This window comes from Sapajus apella, unplaced genomic scaffold (genome assembly GCF_009761245.1).
Source record: "Sapajus apella isolate SASKATOON/1434 unplaced genomic scaffold, GSC_monkey_1.0 scaffold34, whole genome shotgun sequence".
Classification (NCBI taxonomy): Eukaryota; Metazoa; Chordata; class Mammalia; order Primates; family Cebidae; genus Sapajus; species Sapajus apella.
This window is the reverse complement of record NW_022436974.1, coordinates 12,583,844-12,598,057: the sequence shown is the minus strand read 5'-3', so window position 1 is coordinate 12,598,057 and position 14,214 is coordinate 12,583,844. Positions and strand designations below refer to the sequence as shown.

The 14,214-nt window shown below is 35.7% G+C and overlaps 1 protein-coding gene across 6 annotated transcripts in view; it reads right to left on the bottom strand.

Moving 5' to 3' along the window:
- Nucleotides 1–14,214, bottom strand: part of GRM5 (glutamate metabotropic receptor 5) — a 545,439-nt gene that overhangs the window by 514,183 nt on the left and 17,042 nt on the right. For all 6 annotated transcript variants that reach the window (XM_032295814.1, XM_032295819.1, XM_032295815.1 and 3 more), the window contains exon 2: nucleotides 12,979–13,839. In XM_032295814.1, the coding sequence (XP_032151705.1) occupies nucleotides 12,979–13,639 (661 nt within the window). In that variant the 5' untranslated portion in view covers nucleotides 13,640–13,839. The remainder of the gene's footprint in view (nucleotides 1–12,978; nucleotides 13,840–14,214) is intronic.

The window sequence follows — 14,214 nt, the reverse complement described above, 5'->3', positions numbered from 1 at the left end:
ATTTTCTTATTTCAACCAAAGCTCTCTATACATATTTTATTCATCTATTGCCATACAGATAACTTTGTGAGTTTCTGCTTATATATGAACATATTCTTTCTATGAGGGGAAATTTTCTATTCTTACGAAGCCATGGCTTGGTATATATTTGAGAAAACTCATGTGCTAGCAAGTGCTTCAATTTCACTTTTTTCACAGTATCTACCACCGAGCTGAGTACAGAGTATCTACTCAATAAATATTTGTAGACTAGTGAATAAAATAATTTGTTCGTGGTAGAATCACATGGACGTTCAGCTCTACTTTGTATGCTTTCATGTGCTATATATTTACACTGAAATGTAAATATTTGCATTCCATTGAAAATTATATTTTGTGCAAAAATTGCTTTCCAAGCACCAAGTGTTGCTACAAGTTTTCAGTTATAAGTTCAAAATCTTGGCAAATTAAAGTACCACCAAGCCCTCAAATCCTTTTTTCTTTTCTGCAATGTATTATGCCTAAGAGACTGTGCTGTTATCAATTTTATTTAAATACAAAGTCCTATAATATTGTGAGCTTGATTTTTAGCATATATATTTTTAAAAAACCTATAGTTTTAACATAATATATCATAGGAATTTATGGTTATTTACATGTATTTACATCCTCTGAGCAAAAAATTAATATCAATTATTCTCAATCATCCAAATTATAAGAAATGGGTGCACTAATTCGAGAATTGTAAATAATCAAATTCAATTTGATTACAAATAACATAGCCAGAGAGTGTATTTCTCTGTCTTCAAATATTTACTGTTTTTTCTCAAATCACTTCCATGAAAACATATTAATTGTCAAAATCATTTGTAACTGTTTTCTAATTCCATAAAACTAAAATTAAACTGACAGGTACTTTAGTATATCTTACTTAACGTTTACATTTTTTCAACTTCTCTGAAGGATAAAATGCTATCACATGATAATTCAGTAATATATTTTTCATTAACAAAAATGGGTCTCTAGATTTATTAGGAGAAGTCAACTCTTGAAATACTAATCCAAATCTAGTAAAAGTCAAATATATGACAGTTGAAAACAGATTATACAACCAAAGCTATATGAAGACAGTTTCGGAAGAAACTGTTAAAAGTACAAATAATTATCTTTTTATTGTTCTTGAGGAAAGTCATGAAGAAATATCCTTTTTATTTTATTCTATCCACTTTTCATTGCAGCTATGAATGAGACTACTGACTTTCAGGTAGTGTTAATAATATACTAATAACACCATAATAATCTACCTTGATTTCACTTCATAGAATAAAAACTTTTACAATGTCAGTTAAAGTTACATAGTTATTGTTATATATTTATTATTATTGGAACTACAGCAATCTGGCATAGCATTAGTTTTCAAACTAACATAGCAATTAAATGTAATTTGCCTGTTTTATTTACTAGGGCCCACGTTATTTCTTTTGGTTTTAACCTCAGGCCCATGGCATACCTCAATGTGCTACAACTTATTTCTATTAACAAACCTTCTAGTTGGACTAGTACAGGTCCATGAGCATGTCCAGTGTGAAATTTACAAAGAAGTTATGTATCTATTGCTTCCACTTATTTTTTTCACTAAAAAGTTCCTTATGCTTGTTGAAAATGTAAAAAAAATTCCAAAGTACTTAAACTACGGCATTAACTTTTCATCGTTAATCCCCTCTAGTTTCATCCCCTACACCCACACACATCAAAGATAACCATGTTCACAGCTCTGGAACTGTCCAGATCTCGCTCAACTTACCACAGCATAATGCCTCTCAATATACATCAGCAGTCAGAGGAGGAGTGTGGGATGTTTTTGTACTTACGCCAAAGCAATAAGCACCCTACCTTTCATTGTGCAATTGCAAACTTACCTTGTAAAAGGAAAATTAGTAAGAATCCAAAGCTGACTACATATATTGGTCACTTTCCTGACCAATTCTGCACTCCATTAGGTTGTCAGCTATAACCGGGCAAAGCTGAATTAAAACATCATTTATGGTTTTTTTTCCTTCATAGCCAAGATAAGGCAAGACAGGTTCTTGGCAGGAAAATTTAGAAGATTTTCTATGTGCCAAGCTTGAGACTAAGTGCTTTATATTTAGTTTTCACAACAATCTTACAGGGCAGGTATTTTTATCTCAATTTGATAATGAGGAAATTAAATTTACTTATCCAAAGTCCTTCAACTAGCCAGACTATTAAAAATATTTGTACTCCAATTTCCCTGAGTTCATCATGCTACTTAAATAAAAATTCTTTCAAAGAGTCAAAAAACAGATTCCAAAGATACATTTGCAACAAACTGTGAACTTAACTTATTGCTCCACTGTTGGTTACTCATTTTATTAACTACTTTTACAATACTTTTAAAAGCACACCCTCATACATTACCGCACTATATTTTGCCAATGGTATTTTGCCCAAGCATTCCATTCTCAAAAGAAGTCTAAATTCTAGACTTGACTATATATCAAACGAAATTATTCATATAATTGTTGGAACACTCAGAGAAAACTGGAAGAAGATTGCCACTTTATAAACTTGTGGCTTATTACACAACACACCACATGTTGCGTACTATGACTTGTTTATATAGCCAGAAAGTTATCTTGTAAATGGCACAAATGTCTTACATTATATTTTATGTGCCTGTACCTGTGTGTCTCTGCATGTGTGTGGAGGTTTAGAAAGGTTAATCTGTTAGATGTAAATGTTTAATGTCAAAACAATAATATTTTTGGCATTTATTTCTACTGTACTATATTGGGGTATTAAAAATTAAAATGTTCCCAGACTGTCTTTATCACTGATAAAAACTGGGACTAGAAACTCCCCTCAACTCCTTGGCTAGTGTCCATGCTATTGTCCTGTACTGATGTGTATGCCATTTACCAACATTATATCCATGATTTACATGTTGTCCAATGCTTTTACCATTTCCTACCATGGGTGCTTGAAATTTTTGCTTGTTTTAAATAATACCTAAAGCACATCGCTCCAGAAAATATAAATCAAACATTGTCACAGAAGAATACATTTGCGTGAATGGGTTACATTTCTCTAGCAAAGTATTTATGAATAACATGAAAAAAGTAGAGTAAGTCATTTTTAAACTTTTATTTTCCAGCTGCAAGGCATAAAAGAAATAAATTTTAAATGGTAACCCACAGGCTATATATGGCTATGTGTAACTAAAGTACAAATTTACAAAATATCTAACCTTACTATGATGTAATACGTGTTGATATCTATATTGTACTGTAGTCTATTTTAATGTATTCTACATTAAATTCTGATTTCAACCCTGTAAATTGGTTTTACAAATCACTTATGAGTTATGATCCACTATTAGAAAAAAGCCCATGGGCTAATCTCTTTCTTTAGAATCTCAGTATGTGCGTGTGTGTGCGTGTGAAAATCAATGTGTACATGTAACATTGGGCTGAAATCTCTTTACAATGTCCCTTAAAATAAATGTATTTGACTATTACACCTCTTGCCAAAGCATCTTCTCAATTCAACATTTTAAAGTTTGATAAATCTTTCTGGAGTATCTGCAAATGTGCCAAAATGAGATTTCATAACTCACAGCCCTGATGAATTCCAAAGAATTGTCTTTCATATATAAGGCTACGTCATTTACAATATGTCCTCCTGCTCTTAAAAAATTCTGTACCATATTGCTTTCTGCTATTATTGACATCTTAAGGACAGAGTGTGGAGCCTGTGACGGAGATGTAAATAGCAACAACCAGGCAGAGTCTGTGCTTGTCATCAGACTCACGAAGAGGTCTTCTGTGAGGTCAACTTGTTGCCACAGGCCTCCTCCTTAATTTGTTTTCTTCTCACTATAATTAACCCATTTCATGGGAACAAGGAAAGGTGCTGCTTTCAAAGCTACATAAAAAGACACAGAAATATGCTCAAAAGATACTCTCAGTAGGGAAACAAATAGTGTTTTTGTTTGTTTGTTAGTTTCCCAGGAGAGGAAAATGAACCAAGAGATGTCCATTCTACTTTTCCTTGGAGCCACACCTACTTCAGTACAAAGGAATGACATATAGATTTGTTTCCAAAGAGTTGGCCTTGGGTCCAAATCTTTGCTCTGCCAGTAACTTTAGCTGCAGGAAAAAAAAAAAAAAAAAATCACTCTTTCCTTGTCCATTGTACTGAAATGGCTGTTTTATCAGATTGTGTCACTCATAGGTGGGTGTTGAACAATGAGAACACATGGACACAGGGAGGGGAGCACTACACACTGTGGTCAGTTTAGGGGGAAATAGCAGAGGGACGGTGGGGGGTGGGGAGCTGGGGAGAGATAACAAGGGGAGAAATGCCAGATGTAGGTGATGGGGAGGAAGGCAGCAAATCACACTGCCACGTGTGTACCTATGCAACAATTTTGCATGTTCTTCACATGTACCCCAAAACCTGAAATAAAATAAATGGGGGAAAAAAAAGAAATAAATGAACAAAATAACAAATTTTGAAATATAGTATATGTGATTATGTTTTAACTCACAGAGTAATAAAATATCAAATGGCATTTGACTGTCAACATTGCGAATTATCAAAATAACAATCCAACATCGTTCCTCCTTCAACTGAGGTTTAAGTCCATTTTTCCAGAGTCTTTCAAGTGACTGTCCATTCCAGGCTTGGGCACAGGGAGTTACAAAGAACTAACTCACTACCTCCTAAGAGAGGTAGTTCCTTTATTGAACAGTTTTGCTAATAAACAACAAATAATTAATTAAAACATATTTTGTTACTCTGGTATTTCAGTAATTAGCTGTCTCTGGCAACTACTGGCTATATAGAGTGAAACTAGCTCTTTCCCATCTAATTTACAAATACCTAAATAAACAAAATATGTATATATATCAGATACCAAAAGTAGCCATCAGGGCCCTGCCATGTATTGTCTTCTCTCTACTAAATTTATTCTCTGATGATCTGTTTTCGAATGACATAACCATTTGGGCGACTCTCCTTTGAACAGCCCCTCCTTGGCTGCATTTGATATGGGTCTTGCCCTGTTACCCAAGCTGAGTGCAATTAATCAGTCTCAACCTCTTGGCCTCAAGTGATCCACCTGCCACAGTCTTCCAAGTAGCTGGGACTGCAGGTACATGCCACCATGCCTAGCTAGTTTTCTTTCTTTTTTTTTTTCTTTAAACTTTTTGTAGAGACGGAGCCTTATTATGTTGCCCACCCTATGTCCGACATTTAATGTAGTCAAACTGTAGTCTGCAGAAGTTTGAGCACAGCAAGTCAGAGACACTTAGCCTTGGAAGATATCTGTAAGAACATTCTTTGTAGTGCCTTTCTGCATTAAAAAAAAAAAATGATGCAAGCAGTTGAAGTGACTTTCCGGAGTCACAGAGTAAAATCTTTAGTTCTCATGTCAGTTATCTTACTTTTAGCACAGTCATTTTAACTTATTTTTCCAAACCCAAAATACTATTAATGTAAGCTTCATATTTTATCCGTCCACTCTCAAATTAATAGGATAACGACCAGACTTATACAAGAGCCTCCAAAAACAAAAACAAAACAAAATGAAACAAAACAAAAACCCTTCCAGTTAAAAAGAGATTAGGAAAATGATAAATGATAAAGAAAGACAATGTCAGTTGTGGTGGCTCACGTCTGTGTAATCCCAGCACTTCTGGAGGCCAAGGCAGGAGGGTCATTGGTGCCTGGTAGTTTGAGATCAGCCTGGGAAATATAGTAAGGGCTCATCTTTACAAAAAATTAAAAAATAAAAATTATTCACATATGGTGTTATGTGCTTGTAGTCTCAGCTACTTGGGAGGCTGAGCGAGGAGGCTTGCTTGAGAACAAGAGTTTGGGACTGCAGTGAGCTATAACCATGCCACTCTTCTTCAGCCTGGGGAATAGAGAGAAACCCTGTCTCAAAGAATCAAAAAGAGAAAGGGAGAGAGACAAAGAGAAGGGAAGGAGGGTAGGAGGGTAAGAACGTATAAAGGAAGGAAGGAATTGAAAGAAAAGGAGGACAGAAGAAAAGGAGGAGGGAAGGAAGATAAAAAAATCTTTCAAGCTACTTCCTCTAGAGTTTTGAGGATCTCTATTCTTACTACTTCTTATATACTTGCCTGGTTTATGTTGAGTAGAATTTGCTGTGCATAATTTGCTTTTCATTCTGTGTTTTATGTGTTTCAAGCTGTACACTGAAACATAAACATCTCACAGCATGCCCTCTCATTCCCCAGCTTTCCTTATGCGGAAGCAACTTCAACAGAAGTGGCTGAACATTATAAACATAGAAGCTAAAAGGTTATAATGATATCTGGAATAAGGGTGACGAAGGGAAAACATGGATGTGTGCAGCTGCCATCTATAAGATGAGTAAATACTGAATACTTGACAGGCTACGTACTCAGAGATGTCCTTCACATTTAGGTAAGCGTTCGATTATTTAGCACTGTAAAAGTGTGTACATTTGCACATCACCATAGACATTTGTGCATTATGGGGGAGCAGTACAATGACATCTGCTGAAAACAAAATTTCTTTTAACTAAGCTTAGTCATCCTGGACATGGAGTATTTGTGGAAGATTTCTAGTATTTTCAACAATGGTGCCTAAGAGAGAGGAAGGTGGGTATGTTATCCCAGGCATGAGTCTTATAGGTGAGCCAGAGTCCAAACCAGAAATTGTATCATCAGAAATGAATCTGAATATACAGCAAATACTGCCCAAGCCACATGGGGATATGTCAGTGGATTCTATATTTTTCTCTGAAAGAGGCAATAATAACACACTTAGAAATTATTGACTGAATCCATAGGCTGTTGCTTCTGAAAGGGAAGAGGAGGGAGTGCTGCTTTGAACACTCTTTCCAGGGTCATCTGTATTTCTTTCACTGTCAGCAATGAAGTTTCTGACAGTGATATATGAACATGAATAACTATTGCTTTACAACTAGAGTTGCCCACTGTGCTTCCCAGATTATGGATTCATGATCCAACTTAGTGAAGAATTCCCCTAAAAGTCTCTGCATCTTCTAAATTTATGTATTTTTAGGTCAATGATAACCAATAAAGTTATATAATAAATCCATAATTTCAAAGATTTCTGGGGATCTCATGTTTTCAGAATTTTTGTTAACCAAAGGAAAATCTTTCAGAGTTTCTGCAAACCTTCAATATAACCCAGGAAAAGGAGCACTTCATCTAATTTACAGATCAAGAGCAAAGGGATCATGCTGTTTCTCAAAGCTAATTTTTATTTTTGAGTTTCACTTTGTAACCCAGGCTGGAGTGTAATGGTGCAATCTTGGCTCACTGCAACCTTTGTCTCCCAGATTCAAGCAAGTCTCCTGTCAAGGCTAGTTTTTGGATGAACTACTTCATTTATTGCCCTTTCTACTATTTCAGATAGCTATTAAAACTTTCAGTCAATTGTTTAGAAATATTGTTGCCACTAAGATAAAGGGAGAAGGAATAAAACAATGCAATGGAGAGGTAGAAAAATGGCAAAAAGGAAACTGAGTAACAATCTCCAACAATGTAGTGGAAACCAAGTTCTGGACAGGAATCCTGAGTTCCAAGACTTAACTCTGCAACTCATTATCTGACAAGCAAGGTAGAGTTACATGATCTTTCTATCTCAGTTTCCTTAAATGTAAAATACAGAAGATAAAATATTGGCCTCAGACCTTCCAGTGTTAACATTCTTTGAAATGAACAGTAGTTTATGTGTCTTTATTATCACCATGATCATCCCAAAATTTGTTTCACCTCTCAGCACTATTCCACTCCTGGACAAACAAAATAAATTCCTTTTAAAAATTATTCAGTAGCTTCCACAGTGGCATTTACTATTTTTCCAAGCTAAATTGTACTCTTGATATAGTGATAATTAGTAGAAATGCTAAGATGGAAAAAGTGTACTCCCACTTTTTAGAAGTCAAACAAGCATATAGACTATGAACACATGTTTAAGTAAATAACTGATGGTACATTTTTCTCCCCAGAACATCACTGATATGTTTTTTGTTTGTTTGTTTGCTATAACAAGTTAACATTCCTATGTTGTTAGACAGAATCAAAAATTCAAGAAAAAGTGAAAACAAAAAATGGAGTGTAGTATGAACAAGATTTTATAGTTAATCAAGGGAGTCATTTTGACACCTCATTTTTTTTTTTTGCATATTAGGTTTTGGGGTACATGTGAAGAACGTGCAAGATTGTTGCATAGGTACACACGTGGCAGAATGATTTGCTGCCTTCCTCCCCTTCACCTATATCTGGTATTTCTCCCCATGCTCTCTCTCCCTAACTCCCCACCCCCCAGTGTCCCTCCCTTATTTCCCCTCAACAGACCCCAGTGTGTGATGCTCCCCTCCCTCTGTCCATGTGTTCTCATTGTTCAACACCCATCTATGAGTGAGAACATGTGGTGTTTGATTTTCTGTTCTTGTGTCAGTTTGCTGAGAATGATGGTTTCCAGGTTCATCCATGTCCCTACAAAGAACACGAACTCATCGTTTTTGATGGCTGCATAATATTCCATGGTATATATGTGCCACATCTTCCCTGTCCAGTCTACCCATCTGACAAAGGGCTGATAGCCAGAATTTACAAAGAACTAAAACAGATTTACAAGAAAAAAACTAACAAGCCCATTCAAAAGTGGGCAAAGGATATGAAAGACACTTTACAAAAGAAGCCATATATGAGGCCCACAAACATATGAAAAAATGCTCATCATCGCTGGTCATTAGATAAATGCAAATCAAAACTACATTGAGATACCATCTCACACCAGTTAGAATGGCAATCATTAAAAAATCTGGAGACATCTCATTTTTATAAAGAAGCAAAACTAAAAACTTACAAGTAGCTGCTATTTATTCACATACTACATATTCATAAATATTGAGCTAGGTACTATGCTAACACAAATCCCTCTATTCAGCAGATAGTCTTTGAGCACTTATTATATGCTGGGCACTCTAACAGGCCCTGTGGATATACTGTAGATTTTCAACTAAAGTCAGGAAAACTAGTGAAGTGTGAAATCCTGTCAATCACCCAAAAAGTACAATATACATGGATTTTTTTGTAAAAAATGCAATATGATAATTACTTTTCTCAATAACATTGAACTAGATCAAGGTAAAGAATATAATAATAAAATATGTGCAAGTGCTTAACTATTTAAAACATTCAGACTTTAAGGCAACTATCACATTTCTGGCCACAGGAGTTTGGGCAAAGCATTTTAAATATTCCTTCTTACCCACAGCATTTATTGTTTTATTTCATATTCAAATTTCAAGAATATTAATGCATGTTAATTTATTTCATTTTGCTTTGGAAGTTTAAGAAGTGGTATCTTATTTGAGAGGAGGGGGATTGGAGACTAGAGTGAGAGGGATGAATATGTTTATAATGGACTCCATCCTGAAGGCATTTTTTTATTGCTCACAATAGTAGTCAGCTAGGTAATGTTGAGGGTTTCGGCTGGGCTTAATTATGTGATTGCAATTAGCTGTGGGTCAGGAAGACAATTTTGTTGCCTTCAAAAAGACATGTTTGAGGTCAAGTGGTTTAAGATACACTCATTTGGAAAACCTGGGTGCTCTCATCCTTCACAGGGTGATGATAGGGTTCCAACACAAATTAGGAAGACAGTTTTCACATCAACCAAGTGCTGTTGGTCAAAGTAGTCAGATGGCCAGTGCTACATGAAAGTGAAGGGGAATTATCAAGTCAAAAGCAAATGATATGAATATAGGGGCACCATTCAACATTAGTGGAAGTCATCAATGCAATCTGCCACACTGTTACACACGCGAGCACCATCAATCCTGTGTCATCATGGGCACATGTACCAAGGTTTGCAAAAGTACTAAGACAAAGGACCCCTTACATTTCCTTAGTGCAGACAGAGTTGTGACTCCTTTAAAAAAAGTGATTTATTTTTCTTCTGAGTCATTGCGTATTCCTTTCCTCTGTCCAGCTGAAGAGCTAGTTTGATCTGCTCTTTAAAAATGCTTTCTTTTCTCCTTCTTCTGTTTTATACTATGAATTTCTTTGCCTGGAAATTCTAGGCATAATTTCAGTGTAATAGAATAAGCCACAGTAAATACCCAGTCACACAGCCTACTAAAACCATAAATGACAGGAAATAGCAAGTGTAAGAGATTAACACTGAAGCTGAAACCCAGTTTTCCTTGTACACTCCTCTGGAATTCTGCGATAACATACACTTTCTTGAAGGGACATCTTGTGGAACTGGTGACACAGTATGGTCAGGTTTAAGCATAAAATACATAGGCAATTAGAATGATAAACTTTTTTTAAAAATAGGACTACATCTTTTCATAGACCTTAATGGTTCATGTGAAAGCATTTGGAAATTTCCACACTCTTCAGGAAAAAGAGTATTAACTCAACAAAGGAGAATAATTATAAGAACATAAGGATAAATTATCAGATACTAGGATTAATTCTCCTAATGCTAGAGAAAATCACTTCAACCCAAACAGAAAAAAAGACTGAATGATAACCGACACTCATTTCATGGGAGATCCCACCAAGAATTTCTGGAAAACCAATCTGCAAAAACCAAGCATCACCTTGGAGAGTTTCCATGGTAGCCAACAGAGCTGTATCCTGTTTGACTCTCACTTTTCTGATCCCAGAGGTGAGTTTCACCTTGTGAAAATTCCTACCATGCCATTCTTATACAGATAAATCATAAAACTTAATACAACATAACCTCATTATCCACATACTTGCTTGGGATCAATGCAAGATAAACATTTCTTGACACAACCACATGAACAGTAAGCCAAGGAGTATTTCTTCCAGCCTTTGAATGTTCAATTCCAAGGTTTGCTCTCTCCTGAATCGTGGTAGTACAACCTAAATGTTTTGCCTGAATTTGGCAATGCAATTTCTATTGTCTTTTGTTTGCCCACAAATAGAATGTTTTCATGTAATTGTTATATTTCAGGAGGTAAATTATATATTTAATATAGAGTTTAAAGTGTATGCATATAAAAAGTGTACATTAAAATATTCCACCTTATTTCTTAACTTAGATTTCCTCTCAGAAGCAGCAACTCGTAATTTTGCTCTTCTCTGAGAATAATTCTATGAATATCTAATCAAATTGTTTGTATAAAAACTCCTTTTAGAAAAAATAAAATGTCAAATATACAGAATTGCGCCTTGTTTTTTTCCCCCTAAGACGATCTTAGAGATTGTAGTCATTACCTAATAGAGTGCCTCATTTATTTTAATAGCTACATGATAATGCATTGTGTGAATGCATCATAACTTATTTTGTTAGGTAATTAGATTGCCATTGAGATAAATTCAGGATAAAGCAACAGTTTAAACTAGTAAAAGCCAAGGGTCATGGCTAAGAGTTTCCCTTGGAGCACAATCAAATTAGCATTTGTCACATAGTGACCAAGCCCTGCTCTTCTGAAGCTAGAAGGAAGTCCCTAATAAAATGTATGATTTATTTGAGGCAAACCAAAACATATCCTTATAATTGGCCTTTCAAACACATTTTTACTTTTTCACATATTTTCTTATGCTTTTCACTGAAAGCCATCCCTGCTAATTTTCACCAATTGTCAGTATTATTCTTGTTAAATTTCAATTGTCAAATTCCATTTTCTTCTGTAAGATTCCCACCATGACCCCCATAACCACAGAACAGGAGGTGATTTTTTTCTCCATCAATTTTCTTTAGACTCAGATTTGTAACATTGTGTCATCTTGAATTATGGTTATATATGTATTTTTGCATGCCTCCTCTCCTTTGCCAGATTGCAAGCCCACTGAAGTCTGTGATATAGAAAACAAACACCTATCCTTCACAGGATTGTCAAAGAGCTTTGCATACATATTTGCACACAATAATATGTGTTGCATAAATACATTCCTAACCTCTGAAGTGGGGTAAGTAACTTAATTCTACATGGTACTGGACTGAAATATTTGAACTACATTGATATGTTATTGCAGACTTTTAAAATCTCAACAAATATAATAATTCAATAATTTATAAAAGGTATTTAGTATCTTCAATATTCTATAGTGTTTAATATACACATTTTGTTTTTCTAGATGTATTGCCTAACAAGTGAGTCTCCCTCTTTGGGTCACAACCTGTGTAGGTCAAAACAAAACTTTTCCAAACAGCCTTGGTCAAGAGCTAACAAATCGTGTATACAAAGCATTTTTAATACACCATAAAAAACAAAGGGCTACTTATTATTCACTGTTATAAATCATCAGTCAATATTTTCTCTCCTCACTATTCTTGGAGCATAAAGAAGCAATAAATTTTAAAGCAAATATGTTGAATTATTTAAAATTATACTTCTCAAATATGTCCCATACAAGGATAAAATTAATTTATTCTTATTTCCATTTTGGATTTGACCATATATTCTTCTGAAAACCTGATGTAAGAGTAAACTTTTTGGGAATTCTCTATAACAACACACCTAGGCAAGAACTGGCTACTACCTTCAGTCCTATGTGTATTTACGTGTACCTAGCTTTAACTATTAGAAACAATAGGCTTCTAGAACAATCTTGAAATGCCAAAAATGTGAGGCATTCAATAAAGATATAGAGACTTAAAAATCTCTAGTAACGAATATGGAAGAAATCATAGCAGAAGTACGATATAGCATCAATATAGCAACAGTAAATAATGAAATTCATAATTTAAAACAAAATTTGATTTCACCAAATGTTGGCCATATACACCCTTCTATAGCTTAAGTCTATGCCTCTCTAGATATCTGCCATCCAGTCCCTTCCTATCTTACGTAATAACTGGGACAATTCAAAATATCTAAAATAATTAAGAATAGATTAGTCTTTCCAAACCTGAAAGTTTAACTGTTGAGTGCATAACATATATTCAATGTATGTAAAGGAAGCTTACCTTCTGTGTGCACAGCTGATACATAGGTCCAGTTGTACCTCTTCACTATGTCCACCATGGCCCTTGCCTGCTGAGCATCTGAAGGCACAACCCTCATGAAATACTTGAACAGAGTCTTGTCACTCAGATCCATGCTGGTTGCCGAGTAAGCAATCTGAGGTATGTTGAAAAGCTGGAGCAAGTTCTGGACCTGAATGGCTACAGAACTGGAGCCAGGCCCAATGACCCCTACTATGGGCTTCTTGGAGCGGAAGGAAGAGGAAGAGCCATCCACACAGCGTACCAAGCCCTCTTCCTCTTCTGAAGAAATGAGGGAATCTCTTATGAACTCAATGCTCTGCTCTAGGGCCACAGCCGAATGCCAGCAGGAATCCCTTATCTCACAGCCCAGTGTGATGTTGGGCAAGAGTGTGGGGTCTGAATTGATTCTTTCCAGGGTATGCAGCATGGCCTCCACTCTCTGAATGCCATACTGTTCACGGACCGCCCCACACTTCCTCTCATGAACTTTGTCCACAGTAGGCTGGTGATGAACGGAAAAGAGAGCTCCGATAATGATGTCACCTGGCATGTGAGCCACCACCCTCCTCTCACTGGACTGTGCACTCCCACGGACATCTTCTTTCAAAAGTAAGACTGACAGGATCAACAGAAGGACCATTTTAGGAAAGGAGTTCAAGCTAATAAAGATAGCATGGTGGGGAAAATTCAGGAGTGTTCTGAGAGATGTGAACAAGCAATGTCCTATGTGGAGTCGCACATCTAGAAATTAGCCACCAATTCAGATGTATTCTCTAAAGGACCATTGTGTCACCATGTACCATTTAGTTAGATGATCCATATGACCGTAATCTTCAAAACCTGAAAAAAAAAAAAAGGTCTTTAACAAACATAAGCGTAACTAGTCTGGAGAAGTTCTATGATTCATGTCAGCAGAGAAAGGACGTTTTAATGATGCAGATAGCCAAAAAAAAATCCAAAAATTTTTTCTGACTTTACATTGCCTACATCCTTTGTGATCTGATGAAGCAGCTGATGTAGCTTCTTGACCCTGTCTTGCATAGATTAATATTCTTTATTTGTTCACCTGCAATACACAAAACCAAATTTTGTATGTGGCAGGCAGAACTGTACTCTCAGGCAGAGGTGGGAGACCATCCTAGAAGCAAAACTACACCATGAACAGAAAACTTCAAGACATATGCACCCCAGTGGATTAAACAGCATTGATCTCTC